The sequence below is a fragment of the Ornithorhynchus anatinus genome, chromosome 21 (genome assembly GCF_004115215.2).
Source record: "Ornithorhynchus anatinus isolate Pmale09 chromosome 21, mOrnAna1.pri.v4, whole genome shotgun sequence".
NCBI lineage: Eukaryota > Metazoa > Chordata > Mammalia > Monotremata > Ornithorhynchidae > Ornithorhynchus > Ornithorhynchus anatinus.
Window position 1 is genome coordinate 24,333,664 of NC_041748.1, and position 13,521 is coordinate 24,347,184.

Here is a 13,521-nt window from a genome sequence, read left to right on the forward strand (position 1 = left end):
GGCGCCCGGATCCGGGCTGTGAGACGATGGGCCCGGAGTCCCCAGATCCCAGCTGTGTCCCCGGGTTTCAGCTGGGAGGAACAAATCCGTTGTTTTTCTGCCAGAACCTCCTTTTCTGCTTCCTCCCGCCCCCCGCCCCACATACACACCCCAAGTTTAAACAGTACTTGGTACCGTGTCCCTGCGCTCCTGGCGAGGAGGGGAAAAAGGGGAGTCCTGACCCGACCCCATACTGTGCGCAGACCCCGGAGTGGAGCTGGGCTTCCCTGTTCCTGCCCTCAAGCAGCTGGTGGTCTCCAGGAGGAAGAAGACTGGGCACCACGCAGTCACAGGTACATGCACTCGCAAAAGTATACTCCAGCACACACACACACACACACACACACACACACATATGTACACCCCACAGAAACACACATACCTAAATTTTTCGCATGCATACCTATACACAAGTACACACATGTACATACCAACTCATATGTACCCCCATACCCAGGTACTTACACATGCAAACACACGTACGCAAACACTCCCACGAACGTATACAGATGCACACAAGCACTCACATACTGACAGGCACACGAACCACGGGGTGAAGTCGAACCCCAATCATTCAGTCAATCAATGAATGGTATTGAGGCTGGGGGAGGGGGACCCCATCAGCCTGAGGGGCACCGGTGGTCAGGATCGAGGGGGCGGGGCGGAGCGGCTGCGGGAAGGCGGAGCGGGGAACGGCCAAACCACGAATTGGCTTTCCAAGGGCTGCCGGAAAGAGATGCCGCGGAACATTCTTTTTTAAAACGTTCAGTGTTCCGGGCCCGATGGGCCTCCTTTTATAGACTCCCCAGCCCGAACTATTTCACCCCTGGGCAGCGACTCCCGGCTCAGGCCCCGCCCTTCTCAGCCCCCTGCACCCCAACCCCTGGTCCTCTCAGCCCCCTGCCCGCTCAGCACCGGGTCCCCCAGCTCAGGACTGAATACGACAGCGGCATCAGGATCTTGGGGGAGAACTGTGTGTGCACATCGACTCTTGTGTTTAGGGGTCAACAGTCCCACAACCCCTGGCTCTCTCCCTCCGTTACTGACTCTCCCCCCTGAACCAGCATGGACCGTCCCACACCCCGGACTCTCCCCCTCTCCATCTCCAACTTTCCCCTAGAGACGCAGCACGGACCATCCCACATCCGTAACTTTCCCCTCTCCATCACTGGACCCAGAATGAATGGACCGTCCCACACCCCGGACTCTCCTCTCTCTGTACGTGACTCTCCCCATTGAGCCAGCACGGCTCATCCCACACCCCTGACCCTTTCCTTTCCATACCTGACTCTTCCCGGTATTCCAGTACAGACCATCCAACCCCCATAACTCTCCACTCTCCATCCCTGACTCTCCCCGGTGACCCATCATGGACCATCTCACTCCCCTGACTCTCCTCTCCGTACATGACTCTCCCCATTGACCCATCGTGACCATCCTACACTCCTGACCCTTTCCTCTCCATAGCTGACTCTCCCCAGTGACCCAGTACGGACCACCCCAGCCCCCTGACTCTCTCCTCTACAACTCTGACTCTACTCCTATGATCCAGGTGAGACCACCCCACACCTCTAACTGTCCCCTCTCCATTCCTGAGTCTCTCCAGTGACCCAGTATGGACCACTCCCCCCCCACCCCCCAGACTCTCCCCTATCCATCCCTGGCTCACCCTCCGAGACTCAGCACGAACTGTCCAACACCCCTGATTCTGCCCCGGTGACTCAACATCATCCAAGGCCCCCTGGGACCTGCCGGTATTTTCCCCTCCCCAACTCCCCGTGGGAAAGGACTACTGCTCTCTGAGGAAGGAGTTTCCAGGGGTCAGCTGATCCCGGCTTCTGCCTCCAGGAGGGCAAAGGTTCCGGGAAGGTCCAGCGGGCTCCCGGGCTCCCCTCTCCTCCCCTACGAATCCCCCCGCCCTCCCAAACTCAACCCCCTTAAAGGGCCAGGCCACGCCTTCATGGCTACCCGCCGGCGCAGCCTGCACTGCCCCCTGGTGGCCCTCACTTTCCCAGCTGGCAGCCTATCCGCGTCAGTCCAGGACGACTGAATGGGGCCTCCCTTTGCAGACTCCCTTCCCCTCCTACCCCTCAGGGCCTCTCCCCCCTCTTCCCCCCAGCTTCCCACCCTCTTCCCTAGCCTCCAGGCCTGCACTGCTCCAGGATGGATCGGGAAACCGGAGGGGGCACCGCATAAATTAGAATAAATCAGCCTTAAGTCTGTATTTTCTATTTCACGCACTAGGGCGGTCTCCGTGCCTTCACTTGACATCGGACAATACTCAGGCTGTCTTTGAAAGTGTTATTTCTTGTGTTATTTCTTCTGTATCCTTTCCTGTCTCCCCCCCCCCCCCCCCCAGCATGCTACATCCTGCCAGGAAACAGAGAGGGAGAAAGAGAGCAAAGGAGAGAAAGAAGGAGACAGAGGATGGAAACACAGGCCCTAAAAGGCAGGAAGGAAGAGGAGACACACACGCCCATTCAGACACAAAGCGACTCTGAAAACTCACACAATTCTCAGAAATCCCCTCCTTCCCACACACTTATACAGATCCACTCAATCACAGACCCTGCTTCTTCCTATTCTTACACACAGAAAGACCCACGTGTACTCAGGACCCCCACTGACACACACACACTCATATACACATCTGCACCCAGACATAACCCATGCACAAACTCAGACAGATACCTACCCAATTGGCATCTCGCCTCAGACATTCACACACATTCAGACTTGGAGGCATAAAGCCACATATTCAGGAACGCTTCATTCATTTATCCATCAATCATACTTATGGTGTTCTTACTGTACTAAGTGCTTGTAAGAGTATGATATAATAATAAATGGACACATTCCCTGCCCATAATGAGCTTACAGTCTAGAGGGGGAGACAGAAATTAATATAAATAAATTACAGATCTGTAAATAAGTGCCGTGGGGCTGGGAGGAGGGATGAATAAAGGAAACAAGCCAGGGTGATGCAGAAGGGAGTTGAAGGAGAGGAAAACAGGTCTTAGTCAAGGATGACCTCTTGGAGGAGATGTGCCTTCAATAAGACTTTGAACGAGGGGCAGAGTAATTGTTGGATTTGGGGAGGCCAAGATCCGCCCTTTTCTTTCCATCCAAACGGTTACCAAGTTAGTACAATCAATTATCCTATCCCGACTGGATTACTGCATTACTTTCTGACCTCCCAACTTCAGTCCGTACTTCACTCGGCTGCCCGGATTACCTTTCTTCAGAAACATTCAGGGCATATCATCCACCACCTCAAAAATCTCCAGTAGTCACCTATCCACCTCCGTATCAAACAAAATCTCCTCACTATTGGCTTTAAAGTTCTCCATCACCTCACTCCCTCCTACCTCACCTCCTTTCTCTCTTTCTACATCTCAGCCCACACACTCTGCACCCCTGGTGCTAACCTTCTCACTGTACCTCTAGCCCGTCCCACCGTCAACCCCTGGACCACATCCAACCTCTGGCCTGGAACGCCCTTCCTCCTCAAATCCATCTAACAATCACATTTCCCCCCTTCAAAACCTACTGAAGGCTCACCTCCTCCAAGAGGCCTTCCCAGACTATGTCCCCCTTTTTTCCTCAGCTCTCCCTCCCCTCCACATCCCCGGACTCGCTCCCTTTGCTCTACCTCCCCTCTCCCTGCCCCACAGCACTTGTGTTTATAGATACATATCTACCATCCTATTTATATTAATACCTGTTTACTTGTTTTAATGTGCATAACTCTATAATTCAATTTATTTATAGTGATGCCTGTTTACTTGTTTTGCTGGCCTTCTTCCCCCTTCTAGACTGTAAGCCCGTTGTGGGCAGGGATTGTTTTTCTTTACTGCTGAATTGTACTTTCTGAGCACTTAGTACAGTGCTCTGCACACAATAAGCATTCAATAAATACGACTGAATGAATGAAAGGGAGTGTTCCAGGCCAAAGGCATGACGTGGGCGAGGGATCGGCGGCGAGAGGAACATATGTGCACGCACAGATCCCTTCATTCATGCAGACACACCCACACACACGCACATTCTCCATTCAAGCCCGCAGAGTCACACTTCGCACACATTCTCCATTGAGACACAGGGCAGGCAGCCCAGTGATAGACGCTCTGATTGTTGGACTGTTTGATTGATTCCCACCCACTTCCCGTTCAGTGTCCCACACCCACTCCAGCAAACCCCACGACCCCACTGGTGATGGAGACGGAGAAACGGCCCATCAGGTCCCCACGTGCACTCTCCGTCCGTTTCTCGGTCTCCCTCTCACATTCATTCATTTAGTCGAATTTGTTAAGCGTTTACTGTGTGCAGAGCACTGTACTAAGCGCTTGGGAAAGTAGGATCCAGCAGTGAAGAGTGACAGTCTCTGCCTGCCACGAGCTCACGGACTGAGGCGGGGGGGGGGCGGGGGGGGAAGGGGAGACAGACATGGAGACAATAATAATAATAATAATAATGGAATAATGGTGGTATTTGTACTCTCCCCCGATTAGACTGTAAGCCCGTCAAAGGGCAGAGACTGTCTCTATCTGTTACCGATTTGTACATTCCAAGCGCTTAGTCCAGTGCTCTGCACATAGTAAGCGCTCAATAAATACTACTGAATGAATGAATGAATTTGTTAAGCGCTTCCCGTGTGCAAAGCACTGTTCTAAGCCCTGGGGGGATACAAGGTGACCAGGTTGTCCCACGTGGGGCTCACACTTTTTAATCTCCATTTTCCAGATGAGGTCACTGAGACCCAGAGAAGTGAAGCAGCGTGGCTCACTGGAAAGAGCCGGGGCTCTGGAGTCAGAGGTCATGGGTTCGAACCCCGGCTCTGCCACTTGTCAGCTGTGTGACTTTGGGCAAGTCACTTAACTTCTCGGTGCCTCAGTTCCCTCATCTGTAAAATGGGGATGAAGACTGTGAGCCCCACGTGGGACAACCTGATTCCCCTGTGTCTACCCCAGCGCTTAGAACAGTGCTCGGCACATAGTAAGCGCTTAATAAATACCAACATTATTATTATTATTATTGAAGTGACTCGCCCAAGGTCACACAGCTGACGAGCGGCGGAGTCGGGGATTCGAACCCATGACCGCTGACTCCCAAGCCCGGGCTCTTTCCACTGAACGCCGCTGCTTCTCTAAAATAAGGAGACGTCAGTATAAATGAAAAAAATGACAGATCTGGCGGTGAGGGCTGTGGGGGCGGGGAGGGGGAGGAACCACAGACACGCGGCCCCTCCCCCGAGGAAGGCCCGCCCCCTGCCCCGCTTTTCCGCTCAATCCCCGGGGCTCCCTGGCGGAAGGGGCGGGGCGGGGGGGGCCACCGGAGGGTGGTCGGTGTCGGTGGGGTCGGTGTTCGGGGGTCCGCAGGCCTGGTGTGCGGCCATGGAGCGGTCGTCGTCGTCGTCGTTGTGCGGGTTCGGGGCGGAGGAGGGGCCTGCGGGCGGCGCCCGGCAGCAGGAACGGCATTACCGCTTGCTCTCCGCCCTCCAGGGCCTCGTCAACGAGCTGCCCAGGTAATAATAATAATAATGCTGGTGTTTGTTAAGCGCCGACCATGTGCACAGCACCTTTCCAAGCGCTGGGGGAGTTACAGGGTCATCAGATTCTCCCAGTCTTAATCCTCATTTTACAGATGAGGGAACTGAGGCCCAGAGAAGTGAAGTGACTGGCCCACAGTCCCACAGCTGACAAGGGGCAGAGCCGGGATTCGGACCCGTGACCTCTGACGCCCAAGCCCGGGCTCGTTCCACTGAGCCACGCTGCTTCTCGGGACCCCCGGACCCCCGGGCCGCCCCCGCCCCTCCTGAGCGGGCCAGCCCCTCCGCGCTGTCGCCCGCTCCGGACTGGCCGATTTGGGAAAGTCCCGGTGGCCCGGGGCCGGCCTCCCCCCGGGCCTAGGGGTGTGCCCTCCCCCCCAACGCCGGCCACGGCACCGAGCCGGGCTCTGTGGGGGCTTGTGCCCCACGCGGGACCACAGACTCATAAAACATCCCAGCCCCCACCCTGACTCCCAGCCAATCTGCCTCCCATTCATTCAATCGTATTTACTGAGCGTTTACTGTGTGCAGAGCACTGTACCAAGCGCTTGGAAAGTACAATTCAGCAACAGAGAGAGACAGTCCCTGCCCACAACGGGCTCACAGTCAATCTGCCGACTCCCACCCTAGCCCCACTCCTGGAAGGGAGCAAGGCCCCCGTCTCCATTTAGCCTTAACCCCCGAGGATGAGGTTGGGACTATCAAGCGCTTAGTAGAGGGCTCAGCACACTGTAAGTGCTCCATATGTGATTGACAAATACCGTTAACCGTCCGTCAACCGGCAGTGGTATTTATGGAGCACCTACCGGCTGCAGGGCATAGCGTTATGCGCTTGGGGAGGTCACAGTAAAGAAGACTCGGTAGAAGTGATCTCTGCCCACAAGGAGCTGACAGTCTAGTGGCGGGTGGGGAGGGTGGGCAGGTGCCGATGTGATATATAGAAAGAAAGAGGCAGGAGAGGCCCGGGCGCGGTCCCGGGGTGGGAAAGGTAGGTGGGTTTTCAGCGGCCGTCCATCCGTCCTTTCGTCCGTCGCCCACAGCTCGTGCCAGCAGCGGCTGTCGTACACGATGCTGAGTGACCTGGCCCTGGCCCTGCTGGACGGCACCGTGTTCGAGATCGTGCAGGGCCTGCTGGAGATCCAGCACCTCACCGAGAGGAGCCTGTACAGCCAGCGGCTCAAGCTGCAGAGCGAGCACCGTGGTGAGCGGGGGGCACCGGGCCCTAGGGGCCAAGGGCAGGTCGCCCAACCCCAGGGGCCGGGGGGAGGAGTTGCTCTGTCCACCCTCTTTCTGGGCTGGTGGTTTCAGAATCCTTCTGCCCCAATACAAGTCCCTGCCCTGGTGAGACAGGCCTCGGCAGATGGCACCATGGGAGGGGGGGACGCAGAGGACCTTCTGTCTCGCCCTCACCACCCCCCAGTCCTGCCTCCTCTCTGTCATCCGGACTTTCCGACGGGCCCCGCCGTGGAACACAGTGGCCCTACTGTCCTGGGAGTCAGGGGTTTTGGGCCAGAGGAGGAGATGGAGACTCGCTGCCCGGTGAGCTCTGTGGGGTTTGGATTGTGGCCGGCTCCGGTCACTGTCGGGGACATCTCTTGCTGGCTCAGCAGGGCGCCCTGCCAGCTCCTTCCGCCACTCCTTCCTCTTCGGGCCAGGGCACGACCTCCCCCCCAGCCGTCCCTATCGAATCTCCTGCCTTGACGATCGAATCCCCCGCCCCGACGGCGGTCGGAGCAAGGGGGTCCGAGCAGGGGTGAACAGCAGTGTGTCCCACGTTTTCCCACCAGGACTCAGACAGGCCATGCTGCACAGGCACAAGGAAGCCCAGCAGAGCTGCCTGCCCCACAACCTGGCTTTGCTCCGAGCAGCCCAGCAGCGTGAGCAGGAGGTAGGAGCTGCGAGGCCCAGGGGCAGGGCCGATCTGGCCACGGAAATGTTGGGGTGGTGCAGAGGGGAAGAGGTGGGCTGCCCGGGTTCCCGAGGGCATTGGCTGAGCCCTGTGTCCCTGCCTCTGCTGCCCGGGCTCGGACACTCCTCCGGCCACCGGCTAGAGGTCCATTCCAGGAGGGAGGCCAAGAGAGACCGCAGCTGAGCGAACCCCGTCGTGGGAGGGGGTGCCAGGGGACTCCCCGCAAGCGCGGATAGGAGCGGTGTACCCCCGGAATCTTCCTGGTGCCGCCCAGGGTATTCCCGACCCCTTTTTTATTATCCTTTGGTATCTGTTAAGCACTTACTATATGTCAGGCACTGTACTAAGGGATAGATACAAGCTAATCAGGTTGGACACGGTCCATTGCCCCATGTTTCAATCCCCATTTTCCAGATGAGGGAACTGAGGCCCAGAGAAATGAAGTGATTTGCCCAAGGTCACACAGCAGACAAGTGGCAGAGCCGGGATTAGAAGCCAGATCCGTCTGACTCCCAGGCCCATGCTCTAGCCAGTAGGCCATGCTGCTTCTCACTCTCCCCTTGAGTGACCACCCCCTGTTGTGGAGAGTCACAGGGTTCGGGGAATCAGAATCTTATGGAAAAATGGAAGAGGAGAAATGCAGGAGGCCGGGTGAGGGACAGGCCGAGGGATGGGAGAGAAGGGGAGAGGTGGTGGGCCACTCGGGGAGGTGCGAAAGAAGGAGAGAGCAGTTTGGATGGACGGGCAGTAGGTAAAAAGACCGATAAATCATTGCCCCTGGATGCAGCACAGGATGGGCTTTCCTCGGGGCCAGAGCTGATAGATTCACATCATGTCCTCATCCAAAGCGCCAGCCCGGCCCACCCATTCCTGTCCCCTTCCCTCCGGCCCCGACCCGGTCTGGCCCGACCCCAGCCCAGCAGCAGCTTGCCCACATCTGGCCCACCCCTGGCAGGCCCTGGAACAGCGGGTCAAAGAGGAGCAGCAGATGATGGACCAGAAGATCGTACTGGAGCTGGACCAGAAGGTGGCCGACCAGCAGAGCACACTGGAGAAGGCCGGTGTCACGGGCTTCTACGTGACCACGAACCCTCAGGTCAGGGCATGCTCGGGACCACTTGGGGAGCCCTGCCCCCGGGGAGACGCGACCCTTCGCCAAGGCTCCAGGGCCCCTATCCCCACGGCTGCTGGTGTGCCCCCCCTTCCCGCCCCCCTCCAGCCACCTAGCCCGAGACAGGCACCACAGATCTTGGGACCCCTCCTCCACTTGGGGCTGTTGGAATCTCCTTAGGAGCTGACTCTGGGACTCCGATCTCCGGCAGGCCTCGTAGGGCACCGGGACACTGGGGGCCAAAGCCACCTGCCGCTGGATCCCCCTACCTCTGCCCGCCCTTAGCCTGTCCCTAGGCCTCATGGGTCTTTGGTTTTCCCCACAGCCGAGAGTGAGGGTGTGCATAGCTGAGGAGAAGAGGGCCTCGGTACCCAGGACATATTTTTTGTATGGTATTTAGGTGCTTACTATCTGTCAAGCACTGGTCTAAGCACAAGGGTGGATATAGGTTAATCAGGTCGGACACAGTCCCTACCCCACATGGAGCTCACAGTCTGTATAGGAGGGAGAACAGGTATTGAGTCCCCATTTTGCAATTGAGGAAACTGAGGCACAGAGATGTTAAGTGACTTGTCCATGGTCACACAGCAGGCAAGTGATGGAGATCAATTAGAACCCAGGTCCTCTGGTTTCTAGGCCCGCCCTTTATCCATTAGGCCAGGAACATGGGGCGGCCAAAGAGAGGTCAGCGTCTCCCTTCCTCCCTGCCCGCTGCAGGAGCTGACTTTGCAGATGAACGTGCTTGAGCTCATCCGGAAGCTGCAGCAGCGGGAATTCCGGGGGGCCGAGCCGGGCCCCTGAGTCCAGCCTGAGGAACAGAGGAGACGGCATGGACCTCATCCACGAGCCGGGCCTGACTGGCTCCCGAGAGAGGAGCGTGGCCTCCTGGGACAAGTTTTCCCAGGGCTCAGGACAGCTTCCTGTGACCCCCGGGGCCCTGGGGAAGCATCCAGTCCAGGCAGTGGTGGAGAGGAGGAATGAGGAGAGATTGGGTCCCCCTCCACCATCAGACCAGCTCCAGGGACCATGAGGGTCAGGGGGAGGCCGGGCCATGGGCCTCAACGAGGCGGTTGACCTTTCAGGATTCGCCGACGGCTGGTCCCAGGACTGGCCTGGGCAGAGCCCCTGGGTGATCCCGGGCCATGGCCGGCGTTGCCAGGGGGTCAAGCCCACTCTGATGCCGACGGATGGGGGACGCAGCCCTAGGAGCCCTGGGTCGGATCCACGGCTTGGTGCGGGAGGCCACCCCCACCCCCGAAGCAGCAATAAAAGTTCTGCACCGGTGTGAGGTGGAGGGCTCTTTTTCTCACAGAGAGCACAGAGGTCACTCCCTTGGGCCACACGGTCACAACTGAGCCCCTGCAGTGCGTTGAGGGGCACCGGGGGAGGGCTTCTCGAGGCGCTTGGGTGAGCCAAAGGGAAGAGAGTGGGGCTTGGAGGGGGTTTTCCGGATGCAAACCGGTCCCCGAGGTGGACCTCGTGTCCAGCTCCTCGACCCCGTCCACCCGTTCAGCCCCACTCATTCTCAACCGGCAGGACGGCGCCACGAGCGATGAAGTTCTGGAACGAAGCAAGGGCCCCCAGCATCGAAGCTCCGCTCGCCTCAGCACAACTATGCGGGACTCGCAAGGACAGTGAACCACAGCGAGATACGTCAAGTCATGCGGAGCGGAGTGCTGAAGTTGGGGAATTGAAAGCCGAGGAGCGGAGGAAGCGTTTTGAGGACAGAGTAATCAGTCAATCATTGATATTTATTGGGTGCTTATTGTGTGCAGAGCACTGTGCTAAGCAGTTAGGAAAATACAGTAGCGTTGGTAGACATGATCCCTGCCTACAAGGGGCTTTCAGAATTTAAAATAAATGACAAATAGAGGAAGCGGCAGAGTGTAAGGATAGGGACATAAATCCTATGGGTCTGGGGTGACCATCAAAATGCTTCAGGAGTACATGGCCAAGGGCATAGTCGATACAGAGGGGAGGGTGGGTAGGGGACAAGATAGTTTAGTCAGGGAAGGCTTCTCGGAGGGGATTTGCTATTAGGAGAGCTTCGAAGGTGGGAAGAGTGGTGTCTGTCGTATATGAAGGGGGAGGGAGTTCCAGGCCAGCGGGAGGATGTGGGCAGGGGGTCAGTGGCAAAATAGATGAGATCAAAGTAGAATGACTAGTTTGGCAGTAGAGAGAGAGGGAAGCGTGCAGATTGGGTTGTAGCAGGAGATGGGCATATAAGGTGGAAGGGGGCAAGCCCACTGGATGCTTTAAAGCCGATGGTAAAGAGTTCCTTTTTGATGTGGAAGTGAATGGGCAACCACTGGAGGTTCTTGAGGAATTGGGAGATATGTACTGAACGGTTTTTCAGAAAATCGATCCAGGCAGCAGTGTGACATGTGGACCGAAATGGGGAGACAGATGGCAGTGGTCAAGGTGGGCTAAGCATTTGGGTCAGGGTGGCAGCAGTTTGGATGGAAAGAAAAGGGCGGATTCTAGAGATATGAAAGTAGAACCGACACAAACTCATGACAGGTTGAATGTGTGGGTTGAAAGAGACGAATGTCAAGGTTACAGATATGTGAGACTTGGAGGATGGTGGTGTTATTTCTGGTGATAGGAAAGCCAGAAGGAGGACAGGGTCTGTGTGGGTGGATAAGGGACTCTGTTTTAGTTATAAGTTTGAGGTATCGTTGGGGCATCCAAGAAGAGGTGTTCTAAAGGCAGATGGAAGGGTGAGACTGCAGAGAAGGAGAGTGGCCTGGAGCTGTAGATTTAGGAATCGTCTGCATAAAGATGATAGTTGAAGCTGTGGGAACAAATGAGTTCTCCAAGTGGGTGGATGTAGACGAGAATATAAAGGGACCCAGAACTGAGCCTTGAGGGACTCCCACAATTAGGAGGTGAGAGACAGAGGAGGAGCCGCAAAAGGGACTGAAAATGAGTGCACACAATAAGCACAGTAAGAGACTGAGAATGAGAGGAAGAGAACCGGGAGAGGAGGGGCTTAGCGAAGGCAAGATTGGCTAATGTTTCCAGGAGAAGGGGTTGGTCCCCAATGTCAAAGGTAGCTGAGAGGTCAAGAAGGATTAGGATGGGGGTAGAGGTCATTGGATTTGGCGTGGAGAAAGCCACTGATGACAAAGCCACAGATAGAGCTGCATCCCAGCTGAAAATTTGGGGTCAGGTGCTGAGGACAGACCAGCGTGGCATTAGCACACTGCTATCAACAAGAGAGGGGCTCTCTGAGCAAAAGCTTTGAATGGGATGATTGAGGCAAAAGAGAAAACAGCAGCAGGTGCCGCAAACATTGAGCTGTGTGTGTGTGCCTATGTCTACACTGTCCCTTCCCTACAGGGTACTCACAGTGTAAGAGGGAGGGCAAGATTTTTATCCTCATTTTAAAGATTAGGCAGCAGAGGCTCAGAGAGGTTAAGACACATGTCTGAGATCACACAGTAGGCCTGGAGGACAGTTGGGATTTGATTCCGGTTCTCCCTCCTCCCAGGTCCACCTTCTCTCCTGGCAAGAAAAGGAATTTTTCTTTGTGGCCCACAATCCTTTCCCCAGGATGAGTGTCTTGTCCCAGAGGGACCCCATCCACACACCCCCATTTCCCTGAACCTCTCCTGTGTCCAGCCCCCTTGTGTGGCCAGTCCCTTCTGTGGCCTCCCCTCTGCCTACAGTCGTCTTCTCTGCTGCCAGTCCGCTCTGCGGCCCACTCTTCCGTGGCCCTGCACTCACCTGATACCTCGGGTTCCGGGACAGGAGAGGCGGCTGACCACCACAACGACAACAGAGTAGGTGTAAATGCTTCTGCTGTTTCCTGCTAGAGGTCTTCCCTCCTTCCCTGCCCACCATGTGATCTGGGCCACCCACCTCCCCAGGTTCCTCTCAGACCCCGGGAACTTCAGTGGCCACTCAGACCTCAAATTGAGGGTCTCCACCCTGTCCACTCTGCAGCCTTCCCCCTGCTGCCCCCCCCCCCAGGTCACCCCCATTCCCATGGTGAAGTGCCGGTCATGCTGCAGGGTGCCCACCTGCCAGCTGAAGGGCATTTCACAGGGCCGGCGGGGCCTGCTCATCTTGGTTCCAGCCACGTTGGGATGGCAGGTTGCTGGGGGGCAAGGGACAAGATGGAATGACAATGCTCGTGCTGAGGTGGTGCCTGGGCCTCGACCTCTTTTGGGCAGATCCAGGAACGAGCCCAGTGGAGGAGGTAGAGGTGTGGGTGGCTGCTGGCCCTGAGATTCTCCCCTGGAGCTGGTGCAGCTGGGTGCAGTGGGCTGACATCAGCTCCGAGAGGCAGCGTCTCAGGCTGGGGAGGGTCTGGAAAGGAGAGGGGATGCTGACCCCCAACATTGTCACCCACACATTTATGGGGCGATTTTAACCTGCAGAGCTCCTTACCGGGCACCTGCAGAGTCATGAGCACTGGCTCTGTGCGTAGCACCGGGCACTGGCCGTGTGCACAGTCCTGAGTGCCTGCTGTGGGTGGAGCACTGGGCACCGGCTGTGTGCAGTCGTGGCCACTGGCAGTGTGGAGCACCGGGCTCCAGTTGTATGCCGAACACTGTGCACCAGCTGTATACACAGTTCTGGGTGCCTGCTGTGTGTGGAGCACTGGGCACCGGCCTCGCAGAGTCATGGTCACTAGCAGTGTGTGGAGCACCAGGTTCCAATTGTGTACAGAGCACTGGGCACCAGCTGTTTACATAGTCCTGGGTGCCCGCTGCATGCGGAGCACTGGGTGGCAGTTGTGTGTGGAGCGTTGGGCACCAGCTGAGTGCAGAGTCGGGGACACTAAATGTGTGGAGCACTGGTCTCCAGTTGTGTATAGAGCACTGGGCACCAGCTGCATGAAGAATTCTGGGCGCCGGCTATGTGCTGAGGGCTGTGCTAGATGCCTACCTTATTCAGAGTACTTTG

At 56.8% G+C, this 13,521-nt stretch overlaps 1 protein-coding gene across 2 annotated transcripts; it reads left to right on the plus strand.

Annotated features, from left to right (window-relative positions):
- The first annotated feature begins 5,346 nt into the window (after window positions 1-5,346).
- On the plus strand, window positions 5,347-10,414 carry DGCR6L (DiGeorge syndrome critical region gene 6 like). Of its 2 annotated transcripts, none has more exons than XM_029048661.2 (5): window positions 5,347-5,563; window positions 6,628-6,788; window positions 7,375-7,475; window positions 8,452-8,592; window positions 10,144-10,414. In XM_029048661.2, the coding sequence occupies exons 1-5, from the start codon at window positions 5,433-5,435 to the stop codon at window positions 10,243-10,245; spliced, it is 636 nt and encodes a 211-aa protein (XP_028904494.1). In that variant the 5' UTR covers window positions 5,347-5,432; the 3' UTR covers window positions 10,246-10,414. The 2 variants fall into 2 exon arrangements, with proteins under 2 accessions (XP_028904494.1, XP_028904495.1); XM_029048662.2 differs by lacking the exon at window positions 10,144-10,414 and adding an exon at window positions 9,325-9,891 and having other exon boundaries at window positions 5,349-5,563.
- Window positions 10,415-13,521: the final 3,107 nt, after the last annotated feature.

Excerpts from the sequence above, each read along its gene's own strand:
- DGCR6L (XM_029048661.2), top strand. The coding sequence starts at position 5,433 with ATGGAGCGGTCGTCGTCGTCGTCGTTGTGCGGGTTCGGGGCGGAGGAG. Across the intron at positions 5,564-6,627 it reads CTCGTCAACGAGCTGCCCAG|CTCGTGCCAGCAGCGGCTGT; the intron begins GTAATAATAATA and ends CGTCGCCCACAG. Across the intron at positions 6,789-7,374 it reads GCTGCAGAGCGAGCACCGTG|GACTCAGACAGGCCATGCTG; the intron begins GTGAGCGGGGGG and ends TTTTCCCACCAG.